Source organism: Pleurodeles waltl, chromosome 4_1, assembly GCF_031143425.1.
Source record: "Pleurodeles waltl isolate 20211129_DDA chromosome 4_1, aPleWal1.hap1.20221129, whole genome shotgun sequence".
In the NCBI taxonomy this organism is placed as follows: domain Eukaryota; kingdom Metazoa; phylum Chordata; class Amphibia; order Caudata; family Salamandridae; genus Pleurodeles; species Pleurodeles waltl.
Genome location: NC_090442.1, coordinates 254734784 through 254752337, shown reverse-complemented (window position 1 = coordinate 254752337; position 17554 = coordinate 254734784). Strand labels below are relative to the sequence as shown.

The following is a 17554-nucleotide window of genomic DNA, read 5'->3' as shown; positions in this document are numbered from 1 at the left end:
CATCCGTGGAGGAGATAGGGAGAAACATCTGAGGAAATTAGAGTCCAGATATATATTGGCATTTGATTCAAGAGAACCAGTGGGGTTAAACTCAAGTGAAGAGTTATACATACATTTAGGTTAATATGGTCAATTTAATTATTGTCAAATTATACTCAGTGACAAGAATAAGTTTACAACGTCACTTTATTCACTTTATGATATTTTGTACGGTCACATGAGATTTCTCCTATTAACAAATGTCCTAATAACAAATGCCCTACAGAAAAAACACATACAAATTAGATTGGACTCGGTTGATCTCTCCAATAATATATATGCAACAGTTTCTCTGTGATTAATTTAGACTCATCGAGATTTATTAAGATTTATTAAGACTTGTAAACATTTATTAGTGATTTTTCAATATTTATTTGCACTTTATGTCACATTTATTATTATATTTTTTCACATGTATTATATTTTTTCACATGTAGTGTATCACATTTATTATTACATTTTTTAAAGGCAGTGTATTGCTTTAAGTGAATGGCAACACATAGGATATATAAAGGGGGCCAAAATGGCGGCCCGCAGGTTGATAAAGGCGGTCACGCCGAAACGCGTTCCTGTTTTGTTAAAATAAACCTACTGGTTTAAACCATCGTGGAGTGCTGGAGCCTTAATGATTCTTTAAGGAATTATGTTCATAGTAAAGACGAGGTGGCGTGTGTCCCATTCTAGCACCATTGGCGATTAGGTGCAGAGAGAGAAACGCCAAACGAAGTGTTTATATATATATATATATATTTTATTGGGTCGGTTACTATGTGGGTTTTGTTTGTTTGTTATACTCCTATGGCAGTAGGAATATATATGGAGACTATCTTGAAGATGTTTTTATCAGCTATAGCTACTTTCCCTGAGGAAAAGTATATTTATATGCCAAATGGTTGATATTGCTGTCTTTAACTTCTTTTTAAAGAGGGCAATTGTATGTTTTCTCTGCAAGAGTTAAACATTCTATGTGTGTCCTAAAGTGTAGGTCTCGTTAGGATATACCTTTACATGGTAAGAGGTATTGTCCAACGACATGTTATGCTGTTCTGTGTGCCAACAGGGTAGACTATGCAGTTTCGGTCTACATACATGAACAAATAGATTTATCTTCACTAGCTCATTTGGCAATTGTGTCCTATGGTTATGAGTGGTGTTTCTTACCCACGTTTTCTCTGTCTTTATGACTTTCATTGCTGTGGTCCTTTCCACAGTACTGCTAGGATGCTCATGGATGAGTTTGGATCCCATTAACGGAGCAAGTAGCTTAATATTCATTCTGTTAGTTCACCTCTAACACCAATTGGTCATATTAACCTGGATTTTCTTTATTCCATGTTTCTGAATGTTTATGCCTCCTTCTCTGTGGTTCTTCCCATAATTTTTACTTTGTGCAATATGTTAGAGCTCACGTACACTCCTATGAAAGCCCCGTCTTTTCAAATTATTCCAGACCGGTATCGTTCTAAGAACATATTTTTTATGGTATCGATCATGGGTGATGCTATCTCTAGGCTATTAAAGTTTTTATGACTTTTTATGACTGTTATCCTTTACACAGTTCTTTTACTGCAGAAGATGTTTTTCCCCATAGGTATTCTTATGAATGCATGGTTTATTTCTCTTGTACTAGACCAGTTTTTGTCTTGTTAGAGACGTTCAATGTTGTTGGGTCACTTTTGACACATATTTGACATAGTAACATGGATAAGCTTATTCCCATGTTTTTCATGTCTTATGGTTTTATTTACCTGTGGTTCCCTCCACAGGTTTTGATGTTGTAGAGTATATTACTCACCTTAATTATTATGATTGCCCGTTTTTTTTTCTTGTTCTAGACTGGTTTTTTACTTAGAGATTTTTTTGGGAAGTCTCAGTTTGCATTCCCTCCTCTGAGTTACTACGACTTTGGTATCTGATTCTAAAGTAAGGAATCTGTGGCTAGGTGTCTCTATCAGATGAACAAGTTACTTGCCTTTGGCAACGCATTATGTGGTAGAGACAGGGTCTAGCCGCAGATTCTTTAATGACCTTCTCTTCCCACCCGCTCTCTGAATAAAGTCCTCTTTGGTCTCAGAACATTTCGTTATGGAAATCACCACCTTGAATTTAGAATTGAGGGATTATTTGGTACAGGGATGTGTTTTGTGTTAGCACACTGTTTCAACAGGCAGTTTCTATATGTAGCTCCACTTTTTGAGCGCAAAAAATAGTCACAGATGAAACTATGGACTCCAAGGACGTCACATGCGGTGAACGATGTCGATACAGAGTTGCGCGACGCCCTCTTTCGATGCGCAGACCTGCTATGTGAAAAGTTTCCCAATCCAGTCTCACACCTGGGGTAGATTCTATAGTAAGGAATCTGTGGCTAGATGCCATATAAATAAATATAAACATTTTACTTTAGGAGGCATTTTTTTTATATAAACATTTAAAACAATATTCAAATTAATAAAATACTTAATATATAAATAATTTTATCTCTGAATAGGCACCTGAGTTTCCACTTGTGTTCAGTAATAAAAAGAGCATTATTCATACCTGTGCACTTGAGTTTCGGCATAGTTTTTTATAAATTTGGTCAATAGCCACGGACACATGTTCAAAACACTGGCTAAACATTTCATATCGTCTTTTTTTCACATGCTCAAATTCTTGCCTGCACTGCCTGACTTTCCTTCTGCTGGCTTCAAACTCTAATGAATAAACAAAAACACTTTCTTATTGGCATGAACAAAAGCGCAGAGTACAAATAATTAGCATGATTGATTCTATCATCTTTACGTAGATGAAAGATGTTCGCGGTGACAGGTTAAGAACAACCACTTTGACAACATCCAAGTTAAAGCTAATCATGAGATGGAATGGTAAAAACGACCTCATTCTGAATGAAGAGTGAATTTTTCTTGACTAGCATGATTCAACGAGAAAGACATTTAGGCAGCCAGTAGCTTCAATGTGGGTGGATTTCAGGAAACAAATCAAGACTCCTACCACATGCTCAATGTCAGAATGCCCTGAGGTCAGTGGTCCTAAACCTTTTGATTTTTGTAGACCCCAACGGAAACAATATTGGAAACCAGGGACGGCCGCTTAACTATTTTTTGTAATATATTTTGTTTTTATTTTAGTTTTGAACAAAGCAAATAAAGGGACCATTACAATCAGGCGCTGGTTACAATGTAGTTGTGTACATGGTATTTTATGAACAAAGCTGGGCATAAGATACATGACGCACTGTATCACATTTTCAACACATAACTTCAGTGAGCGTTGACATGAGGGCGTGCAAATCGTGGCCCGCAATCCCGTTCTACAGATCCACAATCTTATCCTGGGAAGTATCTTGGGTATCCAGCACTAACCCCTGCCTATAGTATGCTCTCCACCAGCCCCATATTCTTTCAAACTTACGGGGACAACCTCTATTGCGGTAGACAACCTTCTATGCGGCCATGTACATATCCATTACTGTCTGCCATTCCTGGATGCTCGGAGTCTGTGTCACCCACCAGTGTCTGGCTAGACCTCTCTTTGCAATGACCAGCCCCAGTGTACAAAACAGAGGCTTGAACCATTGGCTATCCATGTCATTTGGGATTCTCAACAGGACAAATCTCGGCTCTAGTGGAATCTGCACATCGAATATTACAATGAATTCCTGATAGACCTGAATTTTTGGACACACCAAGAGTGTGTGCAAGAAGAAGCCACTGTCTGGCATTTATCGAACGCATCCTATGTGGTGTAGTTTTTGTCTACCATAGAAGGCTCCGTGGAGGATCTTAAATAAGCGGGATTTGATACCTCCCAGGGATGCGTGAATGCCACCTGTAGGAAGCTGGCTCTGTATATATCATACCAAAGTAAGGTATAGTATGCACAGAGTCCAGTGGATCCCCAGAGGCTTTACAGAGACTAAAGTAGATAATACTAATACTCTCTTTTGTGGGTGTGGTCGAGCAGCTAGGCTTATCAGAGAATAGTGCTAGGCATTTGTGGTACACACACAAACAAGAGATGAGGCACACACTCAATGACTAACTCCAGGCCAAATGTTTTTATGTATAAAAATTATACTTTGTTACTTTATTTCTAGAACCGAAAGGATCTTTGTTGCAGGTAAGTACAGTTTCAACAATGTATCACTTTCAAGTATCAAATGCACTTTGTTTATAACTCACAGGTAAAACAGTTTACAGGTGAGTAATACTTTTCAGTTTCAGAAGTGGACACATTGCAATTTCTCATAGAAAGCAATGCAGTCCTAGGGGAGGAGAAGTAGCAACGCAGTTTACAGGTAAGTACTCGACATACAATGCCAGTCTCTAGAGGTTAAGAAAGACACCAAGGCGGCACCATCAGCAACAGGGGCAGGCCAGGTGCAGAGGACAAAGTTGGTGTCGGCAGCTCAATGGAATCCTATGGAGACAGGGGGCACTTAGAAGAAAACAGCTGGCAGATAAGTACCTGCGGGCACAGACCTGGGGGGTTTAGATCAGCACCGGGAAGTGGGGGGAGGGGGCCTTCAGGACCGCTCAGCACCAAACACACATACCCAGTGGTGCAGGGGCTGCCCGTCGGGTGCACGGTGGAACACAGTGTCGGGCTTTTCAATGAGGGATCCCAGGGTCACAAAGATACAGCAGGCTTGGACCAGGAAGTTGATTGAAGAAAACCACCTGCTGGACAGCCGAGCAGAGAGCCCACTGGACGTTGTTGGACCGTTGGTTGGGTTTCCCAAGGCCAGGGGGCTGCAGGTGCAGGGGTACCTTTAGGCGATGAGAAGTCTTCACCGGATCTGGTTATGGCCATGGGAGTCCTATGGATTTAGGCTGCAAGCGTCGTCTTGTTGGTTAGCAGTGGTCAATCCAGAGTGGATTTTGTGTCGGAATTGCCTGGGAACTCTCTTTCGTCTGATGGGACATCTAGACTCGGGCTGTGGGAGTCGGGTGCAGAGTGGGCAGGAGTCACAGATCTGGAGCAGTTCTGGAGTCCTTCTTGGATGTTTCTTTGTGGAAAGGGCTGCTGTCCTCGGGAGATATTGGTGTTTAGGTAGGCAGGCAGTCCTCTAGAGGTTTGTATAAATCGCTGCTCCTGCAGGATGAATCGTCTTCTTGTAGCAGGATTCTTGAAGCTGCAGACATGCCAGTAGGGCTGGGGTGAAGTCAGTTGTTGTTTGGAGTCTTCTCTGCTGGGGTGGCTCTTTAGTTCTTCTTCTCTTCAGGTTGCCAGGAATCTGAAGAGCATGGTTCAGGGGTGCCCCTAAATACTAGATTTATGGGTGTTACAGGGGTCAGAGGGCAGTAGCCAATCTACACCCTTCCTGGGCCCACTCCCTTTGGGGAATAGGGCACATTCCTAATCCTACTGGTTAATACCATCAAAGAAAAGATGGAGGATTCTGCCATGAGAGGTTCACCTCAGCTCTGGGCACCTTAAGGGTTGTCCTAGCTGGAGTGAGCACACCTCCAGGTGTTTACTAATTTACCGCAGGACGGGCTGCTAAAAGTGGAGCATGGTCAGGGGGGCAGGCCTCTCCGCTGGCTGGTTTGCCCTGGGGCAGTGTAACGCAAGGCAGGAAGCTTTGAGGCTTACCGCCAAGTGTTGCAGTTCCTGAAAGGTGGAGGAAGGGGAGAGGAGGTGTGAATCACCTTCACGAGAGCAGGCTTTATTCCTGACCCAGAGAGCACAAAGGTCAGAAACGTGTCTGTTGGTGGCAGGCTGGCACAGACTGGTCAGCCTTACACTAGTGGGTTGGGTGAAACACAGGGGTCGTCTCCAAGATGCCCTCTGTGTGCATTTTTCACTAAATCCAACAAAGGCATCAATGTGGGTTTAGTGTGCTGAGAAGGTTGATAACATACTTCCCAGTCTTCAGTGACGCCATCATGGAGCTGTAGAGTTCGTAATGACAAACTCCTAGCCCATATACTTAATATGGCCACACTGCACTTACAATGTCTAAGAATGGACTTAGACACTGTTGGGCATATTGCTCATGCAGGTATGGCCTCACCTGTGGTATAGCATACCCTGCCTTACGACTGAAAGGCCTGCTAGAGGGGTGGCTTACCAATGCCACAGGAAGTGGTTTGTGGGCATGGGACCGTGAGAGGGATGCCATGTCAACTTTAACTTTTTCTCCCCACCAACACACACAATCTGCAGTGGCAGTGTGCATGTGTTTGCTGAAGTGTCTATTAGGGTGGCACAATACATGGTGCAGCTCCTGGGTGTAGGAGGCTGGCCCTCTATGTAGTGTGCAAAGCTAGGCACACTGTGCAGGGGGTGCAGGCAACCACACATTAGTTTACAGAGGTAAAAGCTAGAACACTTAGGGGGTCATTACAACCCTGGCGGTCCAAGACCGCTAGGGCGGTTCTGACGAAAGCACCACCAACAGGCTGGCGGTGTTTCCCATGGCATTACGACCGTGGTTTTGCAGCGCTGCCCAGGGGATTACGAGTCCCCTACCGCCAGCCTTTTCCTGGCGGATTGAACCGCCAGGAAAATGCTGGCGGTACGGGGAGTCGCGGGGCCCCTGGAGGCCTCTGCATTGCCCATGCCACTGGTATGGGCAGTGCAGGGGCCCCCTGACAGGGCCCCCTGCAGCTTTTCACTGTCTCCATTTGCAGCAGGCTCCTGTGTTGCGGCCCAGCGGGGATCTCCAAATGGCCGCAGCAGGAGTGTGGGCATGTTGGCGGCCGCCCGGCGGTCCGATCTTGGCGGCAAGGTCATAATGAGGGCCTTAGTGCTCTTATTTTTATGGTAGCTGGGTCCAGCTGTTAGGGTAATCTTGGAGAAGTGCAAAGCATTTGCTGTACCCACAGTATCACTCAAGAGAATAACACCGAAACCAATTTCTAAAAATATTTCAGATTTTCATATACATTTTCAAACCAAGATTGTCAAAATTAGGTAAGTACTTCTTAACCTATGATTTTTTAAAGTTTATTAAAAATAGTCTTTCAGTGTGTAATTACGCACTATAGAAATCAATGGCAAAATATTTTTGAAATCTACAGTAAATCAGGCAGTGTTTACCACTGTCTCCATTTGCAGGTACTTCGAGGTCCTCTGTGGGTACCCTGGACCAGCTGGAGAAGTTCGGACAACTCACTGTTCTGGCGGGAAGCAGCTGCAGAAAAGTTGAACGAGTTGGTGTCGACCACTGTGCGTGACCACTTGGAAAAGCGCTGCACTGGTGGACTTAGAGGTAAATGTAGAGGGTCCCCTTGGAGAGTTGAGGTCACAAGGGTTGGGGACCCTTAAGGCAGAGCTGGATCTTCAGTGCAGGGCACTGGATGGCCAAGTGCAGAGTCAATTGGTGAGCCAGAAGCTGTGTACAAAGGTACTCTTGGAAGCAGTAGGTAGGAACCTTGGAGGGTCGCTTGCAGGCCAGCAGGAGCACTCTGGTGGGAGGTCCGGGTGGTTCCTGAAGTCCCTCGATTAGGGTTTTCTCCTGGTCCTTTTTTGGTCCAGAAAGGACTGTCCTGGGTGTCTGATGTGAGGTGACCAGTACCTTGGGCTATTGCACAGTCTGGCCACTGGAGGTCGCAGTGCCACCAAACTTGGCACACTGGTAGGTTTTGCCCACGCAGTCTGATGGGTGAAATGTGGTCTGGCTGCAGCATCCAGTTCCTTGGTCAACAGCCGGTCTGTGAATTGGCCTTCACTGGGGCTTTGATTCCTTGGTGTTGCAGAGTGATGCCTTCACTCTAGACCAGTGGTCTCCAAACTTTCTAATGCCGCACCCCCCCAGTTGCAAAAATAAAAATCATTGGGCCCCCCTCAGGATTTTTCATAATCATTTTAAAAAGATGGCATTATTTAAATATGTCTAGACCTATTTAAACATTGCAGTTCAATACTGTTACCTTCTTAAAAATGCAATAACATGCTTCTGTTTAAAAGAAAGGCCTGTTATCTGTGTTATGTTGCTTTTGGCCAGAGTCTGGCGCTCCCTACTAGGATCACTTGAGGCCCCCCAGTTTGAAGACCTCTGCTCTAGACGGAGATCCTTGGTGATTTTTAAAGAGTAGCGGTCCTCTGGGGGTTTGTAGAGTCCGTCCGACGTCCAAGCAACCTAGGTTATAACCTGCAAGAGACGTGTGGCAAGGATCATGGCCAGCAGCTTTGTCACCGTGTTTAAGAGCGAGATTGGCGGTATGATGTACACCTGTCTCTCTGCTTTCACTCTTTGGGAATTGTGACAATTATAGCTCTCCAGAGGTCAACGGAACGGGGCGTTCTCCTTTCTCTCCTGCTTTTTGAAATATATGCCACAGGTGGGGCCCTACTAGGCTGGAGTATATTTTGTAAACTCCGGCAGGAGACCATTGGGTCCGGGAGTTTCCCGGGAAGAGCTTGGTTAATGCTGCATGTACCTCAGATAGTGTCAAATCTTGTTCAATGTCCTCTCTATCAGTACCATCTAATTCCAGACCTGGGGTTGCTGTCAAGTATTGCACTATTGCCTTGGGGTCTGCAAGGGTTTGGACATAATAACATTTCAGATAGTATTGAGCAAATTCCTCCACTATTTGGATGTCTGTTTCATGTATTTCCCGTGCATCTGACATAAGCAACTGTATCCATCTGGCCTCCTGTTTTTTCTTGCTAACCCATGCCAGTACTTTCCCTGCCTTGTCCCCAGATTTGTATAATCTGTGGTGGATGGCCTGCATATGTTTCATGGTGTGTGCTTGCATCAACTCTCTGTATTCCACTTGCAAGGGAATGTATCTGCTGCAATAGGAGGGGGTCTGTGGTCTGTTTCGGGGAACCCTCTAGTTGCAGTATCTGTGCCTCAAGCTCTTCCAATTCCTTAGTTTCCCTCTTCTTTTTTGTGCTATTGCGTTTTGTGCTCTACCCCTATAGACACTGTTGTAGGCCTCCCACAGTACCACCTTGGAGGTAAGTAAGTTTTGGTTTTCAGTGAAATATAGATCTGTCCCAAATCGGAGCCTACGTGCTACCTCTCTATCTTTCAAGTCACAAGCATTTAGTCTCCATCCCGTGGCTTTTCGGTCACTAACGAGCTCCACTGTGGCCTGCAAGGGGGAGTGGTTCGATAGGCCTCATGCCTGGAAATTCACCCTTTAAATGTCTCTTACTCCATTAGTGGACACTAGAATGTAGTCTAGACGAGAGGAGACCCTATGGGCCCCAGAGAAGTATGAGTATTGTCGGTTCGTCGGGTGTGCCAACCGCCTGACAATCCCAGTCCTTATGCAAACTGTGCTAATCCCGTTTGCAGTGTGGTGGTGGTTTGTGTGCTTGATCAGTCAAGGCCGGTATCCATTACATTATTAAAATCCCCACTAATAATGTGTATGGGGGAAGGTAGTGTGATGAGTATGTCACTAAGGTTGGCCTGGGTGGAAGCCTGCAGGCTTGGTGGTGCATACACGCTCCACACCGCCATCTCCCTTTGTCCTCGGTAGAAGTGCACTCCCATGAATTTACCCCCTCGGTCTGCCCATGTCTTAACTGTAGGAAAGTGCCCCTTTTGGCATAGTTACCTTCCCCCACTTTTTGCATGATATCTGATACTAACTTGACTGAGTGTTCGCTGGGATTTTGCTAACCAGGACCCAGCACCTCTGTTCTTTCCCTAAACTGTACCATTGCTTACAAAACTGGCACACAGCTTAGTCCCTTGTAAAAGGTACCAGTGGTAACAAGGGTCATGTGGCCAGGGAGGGTCCCTAAGTGCTGCAGCATGTATGTGCCACTCTAAGGGTCCCCTTACCAAACATATGCATACTGCCATTTCAGATTGTGTGTCTTGGTGGGGAGAAAAAGGTAAAGTTGATATGGCATCTCTCCTGGGTGCCAAGCCCACAACCTACTGGCTGTGGCATAGGTAAGTCACCCCTCTAGAAGGCCATACAGCCCTAAGGCAGGGTGCACTATACCACAGGTGAGGGCATAGCTGCATAAGCAATATACCCCAACAGTGTCTAAGTCCATTCTTAGACCGTGTAAGTGCAGTGTATCCATATTGAGTACATGGGCTGGGGAAACATCCTAAACAACACGTTGGGAACAACGCGGACATTTCTCACGCAAGCGTAACCACACTTGCCGGAACAACTCCTGGCTTTTACTCTGCCTTAACCACGCATCTGCTGAACTACACATATGCGTGGTTAAGGCAGAGAAAAAGATAGAGTGGTTCAGGAGAGGACGCGGTCAGGTAAGTGTGGTTGGGGCAGGGCTGGAGGTAAGTTTTAGGGGTGGGAGTGTATAAAGGGCTTGGGTTGGGGGTTGGGCTATTTTTTTTTAGGGGCGGGAGGGGAGGTGTTCAGGATATTTTTTAAGGGTAGGGCTTAGGATGGGGGATCGCGCAGGGTTGGGAGATAGTTTTTAGAGGTGGGGGTGGATCAAGGGTTTGGGGTGGGAGTGGGGGGTCAGGGTAATTTAGTTTTTTAGGGCGGGTGGGTAGTTTTCTTTTTACAGGTGGGGTTGGGGGCGAGGTAGTTTTGTTTTTAGGGCGGGAGGTGGGTTGGTTGTATTTTAGGGTCGGTGGGGGAGGGGAACCTTTTAGGGCTCAGGGTGGGTGGGGGTGTCGGGTTGGTTCAGTTTTTAGTGGAAGGGGTGGGGGTAGGTTTGTTTTTAGCGGTGGATGGGGGTCAGGGTAGTTTTTTTTTAGGGGCGGTTGTAGTTTTGTTTTGATTGCAGGTGGGGGGGTTGGACAAGGTTTTTGGGCTCAGGGTGGGTGGGGGTGTCAGGGTAGTTTTGTTTTTAGGGGCGGTGTGGGGGGTCAGGATAGTTTTGTTTTTATGGGCAGGTGGGGGGTCAGGGTAGTTTTGTTTTTAGGGGCAGAGGTGAGGAGTTGGGGTCGTTTTGTGCTTTTATGGGGAGGGTGGGGGTCATTGTTTAGAGGGCGGGGTCGGGAAAAGTTTTAGGGCTCAGAAAGTAGGGGTGTCGGGTTAGTTCGGTTTTTAGGGGCCTTAGGGCGGATGGGGACGTCGCAGTAATTTTATTTTTAGGGGTGGGCGTAGAGAGGTCAGGGAAGTTTTGATTTTAGGGCGGGTGGGGGGTTGGGGTAGTTTAAGTATTAGGGGTGGGGTAGGCCATAGGGCGGGTGACATAATAAAACCACGGATGCCGTTCCCACACGTCTTCACTAGGCATGCTGTTACAACGAAAAATCATTGTAAAGGATTGCGTGGTAAAGGCATGTGTGGAAACAACGCGGTCATTGTTCCAACTGCCTTGTTAAGGCATGCGTGGTTCCCGCATGCGTTGTTCCATCATACATTCCATAGGCTTGGAGTGTGACATTACGAACTCCAAAGCTCTATGATGGCTTCACTGAATGCTGGGAAGTTTGGTATCAAACTGCTCAGCTCAATAAACCCACACTGATGTAGTCACCCTCAGGGTCAGTAGATTTCTGGTGACCTTAACGAAAAAGAAGAACTTTAGAGCCACTCCAGCAGAGAAGTCTCCAGACAACAACTGACTTGGCTGCAGCCCTACCGGTCTGTCTGCTGCTTCAAGACTTCTGCCACAAAAAGGCGATGCATCCTGCAGGACCTGTGGCCTCTACAAACCCCCAGAGGACTGCCTGAATACCAAAGGACCAAGATATACCAAGGACAACAGCCCTGTCCACAAAACAAATTCAAGAAGGTCTCCAGACACTTCCGGATCCACGAACCCTGCCCACTCTGCACCTGAAGCCCATACCCTAAGTCCAGGTGGCCCACGGGTCAAGAGAAGATCTCCAGGTGATTCTGACCTCAAGTCTACCCTGGATTGACCCCCTCCTGACCAACACAATGACGCTTGCAGTCTAAATCCAGAGGATCCTCCTGACAGCGACTGGCTCCGGTAGAGATTTCCGGATGCCTAAAGGTACCACTGCACCTGCAGCCCCTGGGACTTGGGGAACCCAAGTGGGCTCTCTACTTTTTTATCCAGCCGTTGGGCTTCTTTATCTGACTCCCTGGACCAAACCTGCAGCCTCTTTGTGACCTCCGGGGTTCCCTCCTTGCAAAGCACTGGGCACCCGACGCTTTGTTTGCACCCTGCACCAGTTGTCCCTGATGCCACTGAGGGTGTGTGTTTGGTGCTGACCTGTGCCCCCGAATCCCAGTACTGATCTAAACTCTTCAGGTCTGTGCCCTGAAGTCACAGGTAATTACCTGCAAGGTGTTTCTTTCAAAGTGCCCTAGTCTCTATAGGATTCCACTGGGTGCCCAACTCCAACTTTGACCTCTGCATCCGGCCGGCCCTGTGTTGCTGTTGGCGCACCCTTGGTGTCTTCCTAAACTTTGCCATGTAGACACCCTAACCCCCGAAGATTGGGATCGTAAGTCGACTACTTACCTGCAAACTGTGTTGAGACTGCATTGCTTTCTATGAAAACTGCACTGTCTACTTTTGATATTGAAAAGTATCACATACCTGAAAACGGTTCAAACTGTGAATTACAAACAAAGTGCACTTGATACTTGAAAGTGATACATTCTTAAAACTGTACTTACCTGCAACAAAGATCCTTTTGGTTTGAGAAATAGAGTAACTAAGTATATTTTTCAATACATAAACATTTGCCTGTAGTTAGTCATTGAAATCATGCCTCTTTTCTTTACTGTGTGTGTGTACAACAAATGCTTAGCACTACCCTCCGATAAGCCTAACTGCTCGACTACATGACCACAAAAGGGAGCATTAGTATTATCTACTTTAGCCTCTGTAAATCGTCTGGGGATCCGCTAAACTCTGTGCACACTATACCTTATTTTGGGATAGTATAAACAGAGCCAGCTCCTAAATTGGTGGCAGCAGTGGGATTCACACCCAAGTCTCCAAAGACACTGGAGGAGATACTGAGTCCTATGACCATATGAAGGCTACCCTGATTGAGGGCTTTGGACTCGCCACTAAAGCGTATAGAATTAGGTTCCGGGGGATTCACAAAACCTCATGAAAAAGTCGCATCAGTATCTGGAAGACCTAAGTCCAATTTCACCCCAAGAATTGGGAAAGAAGGCAGTCCATTGGGACAAGACTATGGTGACCAAGACTTCCACAGGGGGTGACAAAAAGAAAGGGTTACTAAGCCTCCCCAGGGGAAGGGTGGTGAGACATAGAAGTAAAGAGACTTCTAAAGGCCCCCAGAAACCTATTTAGGAGGGTGTGCCCCAAACCTCTTCACCATTCACTCATGGGTACAAGGGTAAAAACTTTGATCCCAAAAAGGCCTGATCGTTCAACTGTAAACAGAATGGACACCAAACAGGAAACATGGCATGTCCCAAAAAGAAGCACCCCAGTACTGTACCAGCTAGCACCTGAATAGCCAGTCTCCAAGTGAGATTTACAGTGTGTCCAGAGCTAATCAGCGTCCACACTGAAGCTACTTTTGGCTCTGAGGGTGCGGCAGATGTGGCCACTCTTGCTGTCTGAACCCCTAAAATGAACAAATACAGACAGCATCCCTTGATTAATGGAACTAGAGTAGAAGCCCTGAGGTTTACAGGTGCCAACGTCACTAAGGTCCATCCCATTGTTATGGTGAGGGGATACTGATCTGTAGGAGGCTGGCCTGGTTTGTAGTGGGTACCTAAGGTACTTACACCTTATACCAGGTCCAGTTATGCCTTATTAGTGACATGTAGTCAGTGTCTAGAAGCCAGGCTCTCTTGGGGTAGTGTGGATGAGCAGCCAAATCCTAACTAGGAGACATGCAAAGCTCATGCAATACCACTGTAGTCATACAGTATTCACACACATGAAAGAAAATACTCAGTGTTACAAAAATAAAGGTACTTTATTTTGGTGACACAAATGCCAAAAATACCATAGTGACTATACTCCCTTAGGAGGTAAGTAACATACAAATTATATACACCAGTATACAGAAATGGCTGTAAAAGCAGTTAGAAAACAGTGCAAATGGTGAAAATCACAATAGTTAGAAATGGGCCTGGGGGAACACAAATCATATTCTAAGAAAGTGGAATGTGAAAGTCGGTTTCCCACCTACGCAAGTGTAGTGTGTAGAGGGGCGCTGGGAGTATTAGAAAACACCAAAGGTAAGTAATAGAACCCACCCCAGAGCCCAGAAAAACATAAGTAAATCACAGTAACTTTCCTAGAACACACAAAAACACGAGAAAGAAGATAATGCAGGAACCAGAAGAGACTGCAAGACACCAACAGTCGATTCCTGGACCTGAAGACCTGAAAACCTGTGGAAGAAGAACACAGAAGAGTCCAGGTAAAACAGAAGCCCCTGCTAACCTGGATGAAGGTGCAAAAGCATAACCACTGGTGAAGAACAACAGTCAGTACTGCACCCAAGAAGACTGATGCGGGTTCCTGGTTGGTGCAGATGATGTCCCATGCCGGATGGATGATTGTAGTCTGGTTTGCGTTGCTGGATTCTGCTAACAAGCCTTGGCACACGCAAAGCTCGCGGTTAGCAGAAAATGGCGCTGCCCGGGACCAGGAGGGATCTGGTGGACTCTACCCAGGAGAGGGAGGCAGAGGGGACTCTCAGCAACTCGGAGAGCCCTCAGAAGACTAGGCAGCGCGCACAGGAGTCCCACAGCACGAGGACAAAGGAGGTGCAAAGGAGGCCCACGCAGCACTACAATAAGGGATTCCACGCCGCTGGATAACCACTCAGGAAGCTGTGCATCGCAGGATAGAGTGCTGGGGCCAGAGCTACATGGTGCACGAAGAACTTCATGGAAGGATGCCAACAACCCTTGGCAATCGCAAAACACATGGTGCACAGGGGTACTGTCTTGAGTGGGGAGGCAGGCTCTTACCTCCACCAAAGCAGGACAGTCAGGACCACTTCAGTCCACGACCCGTGATGCTGGATCGACGTACTTCATCAGGAGAGGGGACCTACGCCACCGGTCATTGTTGAGGGGTGCCTGCTGAAGCAGGGGAGTGACTCCTTCACTCCAAGGGAAATTCCTTCATTCTTCTGGTGCAGGCTGAAGACAGGCTGTCCTCTGAGGATGCAGGACCTGAAAACAGCTTCAGTTGCTGGCAGGAGCTGAAGATACAATGTTGCAGAATTCGTCTTTGCTTCTTTGTTGCAGTTTGTAGAGTTCCTGGAGGGTCCAGATGCAGTTTCTTCAGTAAGAAGGTGAAGTAAGGGATGCAGAGGATTCCTGCTGGAGCCTTGCAATCCGCAAATCTAAGTAAGATGCAGGGGTCTATGTACTAGGCCTACGTTCCATGATGGCAGAGTACATGGATAAAGCATCCAAAAACCCTGAGGCTAGCCAAAAGCTTCAGAAGCAGTAGTATGACCAAAAGGCTGCATTGGTGGCATTCAAACTAGGTCAGAAGGTGTGAGTTCTGGAACCTCAGGCTCCAAGGGCACTTCAGGGCAGATGGTGTTTCCCTTACCCTATACTTGAGAAGAAAAGTGAGGTCACCTACTTAGTAGACCTGGGCACTAGCAGGACACCCAAGAGGGTGATCCATGTGAACCTCCTGAAGCTTTTCTGTGACAGGGCCGATGTACCCATGCTGACGTTTACTGATGACGAGCAGGAAGTAGAAAGTAAACCTCTCCGGACCGCCTCTCTAGCAGTCCTAAAGATGGGTCAGTTGATTGAGTTTCTACTCAGACACCCTCACTGCCCAACAGAAGGCTGACTGCAGGCAAGTCCTGCAGTAGTATGCAGGGCTCTTCTCCTTAAAGCCTGGACAGACACATTGGTGTACCCATGATGTGGACATTGGAGACAGCTTGCCTGTCAAATCCAAGATCTACTGGCAGTCTGACCAACTTAGGGAGAGCATCAAAGTTGAAGTCAACAGGATGCTAGATTTAGGGGTTATTGAACCCTCTGACAGCCCCTGGGCTAGCCCACTGTTCTTAGTCCCCAAGCCTCATCCACAGGTCGGAAAGTAAGAAATTAGGCTTTGTGTGGACTACAGAGGTCTCAACGCTGTCACTAAGACAGATGATCACCACATACCCAGGGCTGATCAGCTGATAGACAAATTAGATGCAGCAACGTTTCTCAGTACCTTTGACTTGACTGCAGGGTACTGGCAAATTCACATGGCACCAGGAGCAATAGAAAACACAGCATTTCCCACACCTGATGGGCATTATCAGTTCACTATTATGCCCTTTGGTTTAAGGAATTCCTCAGGCAGCTTCCAAAGGTTGGTGAATCAAGTCCTTGCTGGATTGGACACCTTTAGTGCAGCATACCTAGATGATATTGCTCTTTTAGCTCCACCTGGCAGGACCACCTGGTCCACCTTGGGAAGACTTTGCAGGCCCTGCAATCTGCAGGCTTCACTAATAAGGCCTCCAATGCCAGAAAGGGCAGGGCACTGCTGTATACTTAGACCACCTTGTGGGTGGAGGCCAGGTGCAACCCTTACAGCCCAAGATCCAGCCAATTCTGGATTGGGAAGCTCCTCCCACCCATAACCAAAACAGGGCATTCCTTTTCTTTACTGAATATCACAGGAGGTTTGTGAAGGGATATGGGTCAATTGTGACCCTCCTCATAACACTCACCTCCAAAAAAGATGTGCAGAAAGGTAAACTGGATGGTTAGTTGTCAAAAGGCCTTTGACACCCTGAAGGAGGCACTGAGCTCAGCACTAGTTCTCAAAGCTCCAGACTACTCTAAGCAGTTCACTGTGCAGACAGATGCCTTTGAACATGGGATAGGAGCAGTCCAGTCCCAAACCAACAATAAGGCCATGAACAGTCTGTTGCTTTTATTAGCAGGGCGTTACTCCCCAGGGAACAGCTTTGGAGTGCCATTGAGAGGGAGGCCTTTGCAATGGTTTGGTCCTTGAAGAAGTTGAGACCATACCTGTTTGGTATTTGTAGGAAGCTGCCTAGTGTGTGGTGGACACCTTTGGTGTTATAACCTTATATCAGGTCCAGCTATCCCCTATCCCTATTACTGAAGTGTGGGCAGTGTCTAGGACGCCAGGGCTCTCTAGAGGTAGCTGTGGATGAGCAGCCAAGACTTATCTAGGAGACATGCAAAGCCGATGCAATACCACTGTAGTCATGCAGCAACTGCAAGTACAGGCAAGGGCTTACCGTCTGCTAAGTTGGATAGCTGGCAGAGAGGACCAAGGGCACCACTCCAGACCACCACCTGTGATTCCAGAGAGCAGATCCACTCAGCCAGTTGTCATTGTAGTTGGTGCCTGCAGATGAAGGGGAGTGACTTCTTCACTCCAAGGGAGGTTACTTCTTGCTTCTTGGTGCAGGCTGAAGTCTCGCCAACCTCAGAGGACGCACAGCCGGGGAAATGTTGCATTTACTGGAAGAAGCCAGAGAAACAATGTTGCAAAGTGAAGTCATCGCCGGAGTTGCAGCTTGTCGGTTCCTGAAGTGTCCAGTTGCAGTTCTAGTGGCCAGAAGATTAAGTAAGCAATGCAGAGGAGTCCTGGTGGAATCTTGCACATCGTGTCTGGGGACCCACCCTCAAGAGAGTCCATAAAAAGCCCTAAAAGGGGGTTTATTCAACTAGTGAGGTGACCA

General features: G+C 46.7%; 1 protein-coding gene across 1 annotated transcript in view; it reads right to left on the bottom strand.

The window, feature by feature from the left end:
- Positions 1 to 17554, bottom strand: part of SMC1B (structural maintenance of chromosomes 1B) — a 2375007-nt gene that overhangs the window by 471161 nt on the left and 1886292 nt on the right. Inside the window, exon 21 of the mRNA XM_069228259.1 lies at positions 2581 to 2735. Within this exon, the coding sequence (XP_069084360.1) occupies positions 2581 to 2735 (155 nt within the window). The remainder of the gene's footprint in view (positions 1 to 2580; positions 2736 to 17554) is intronic.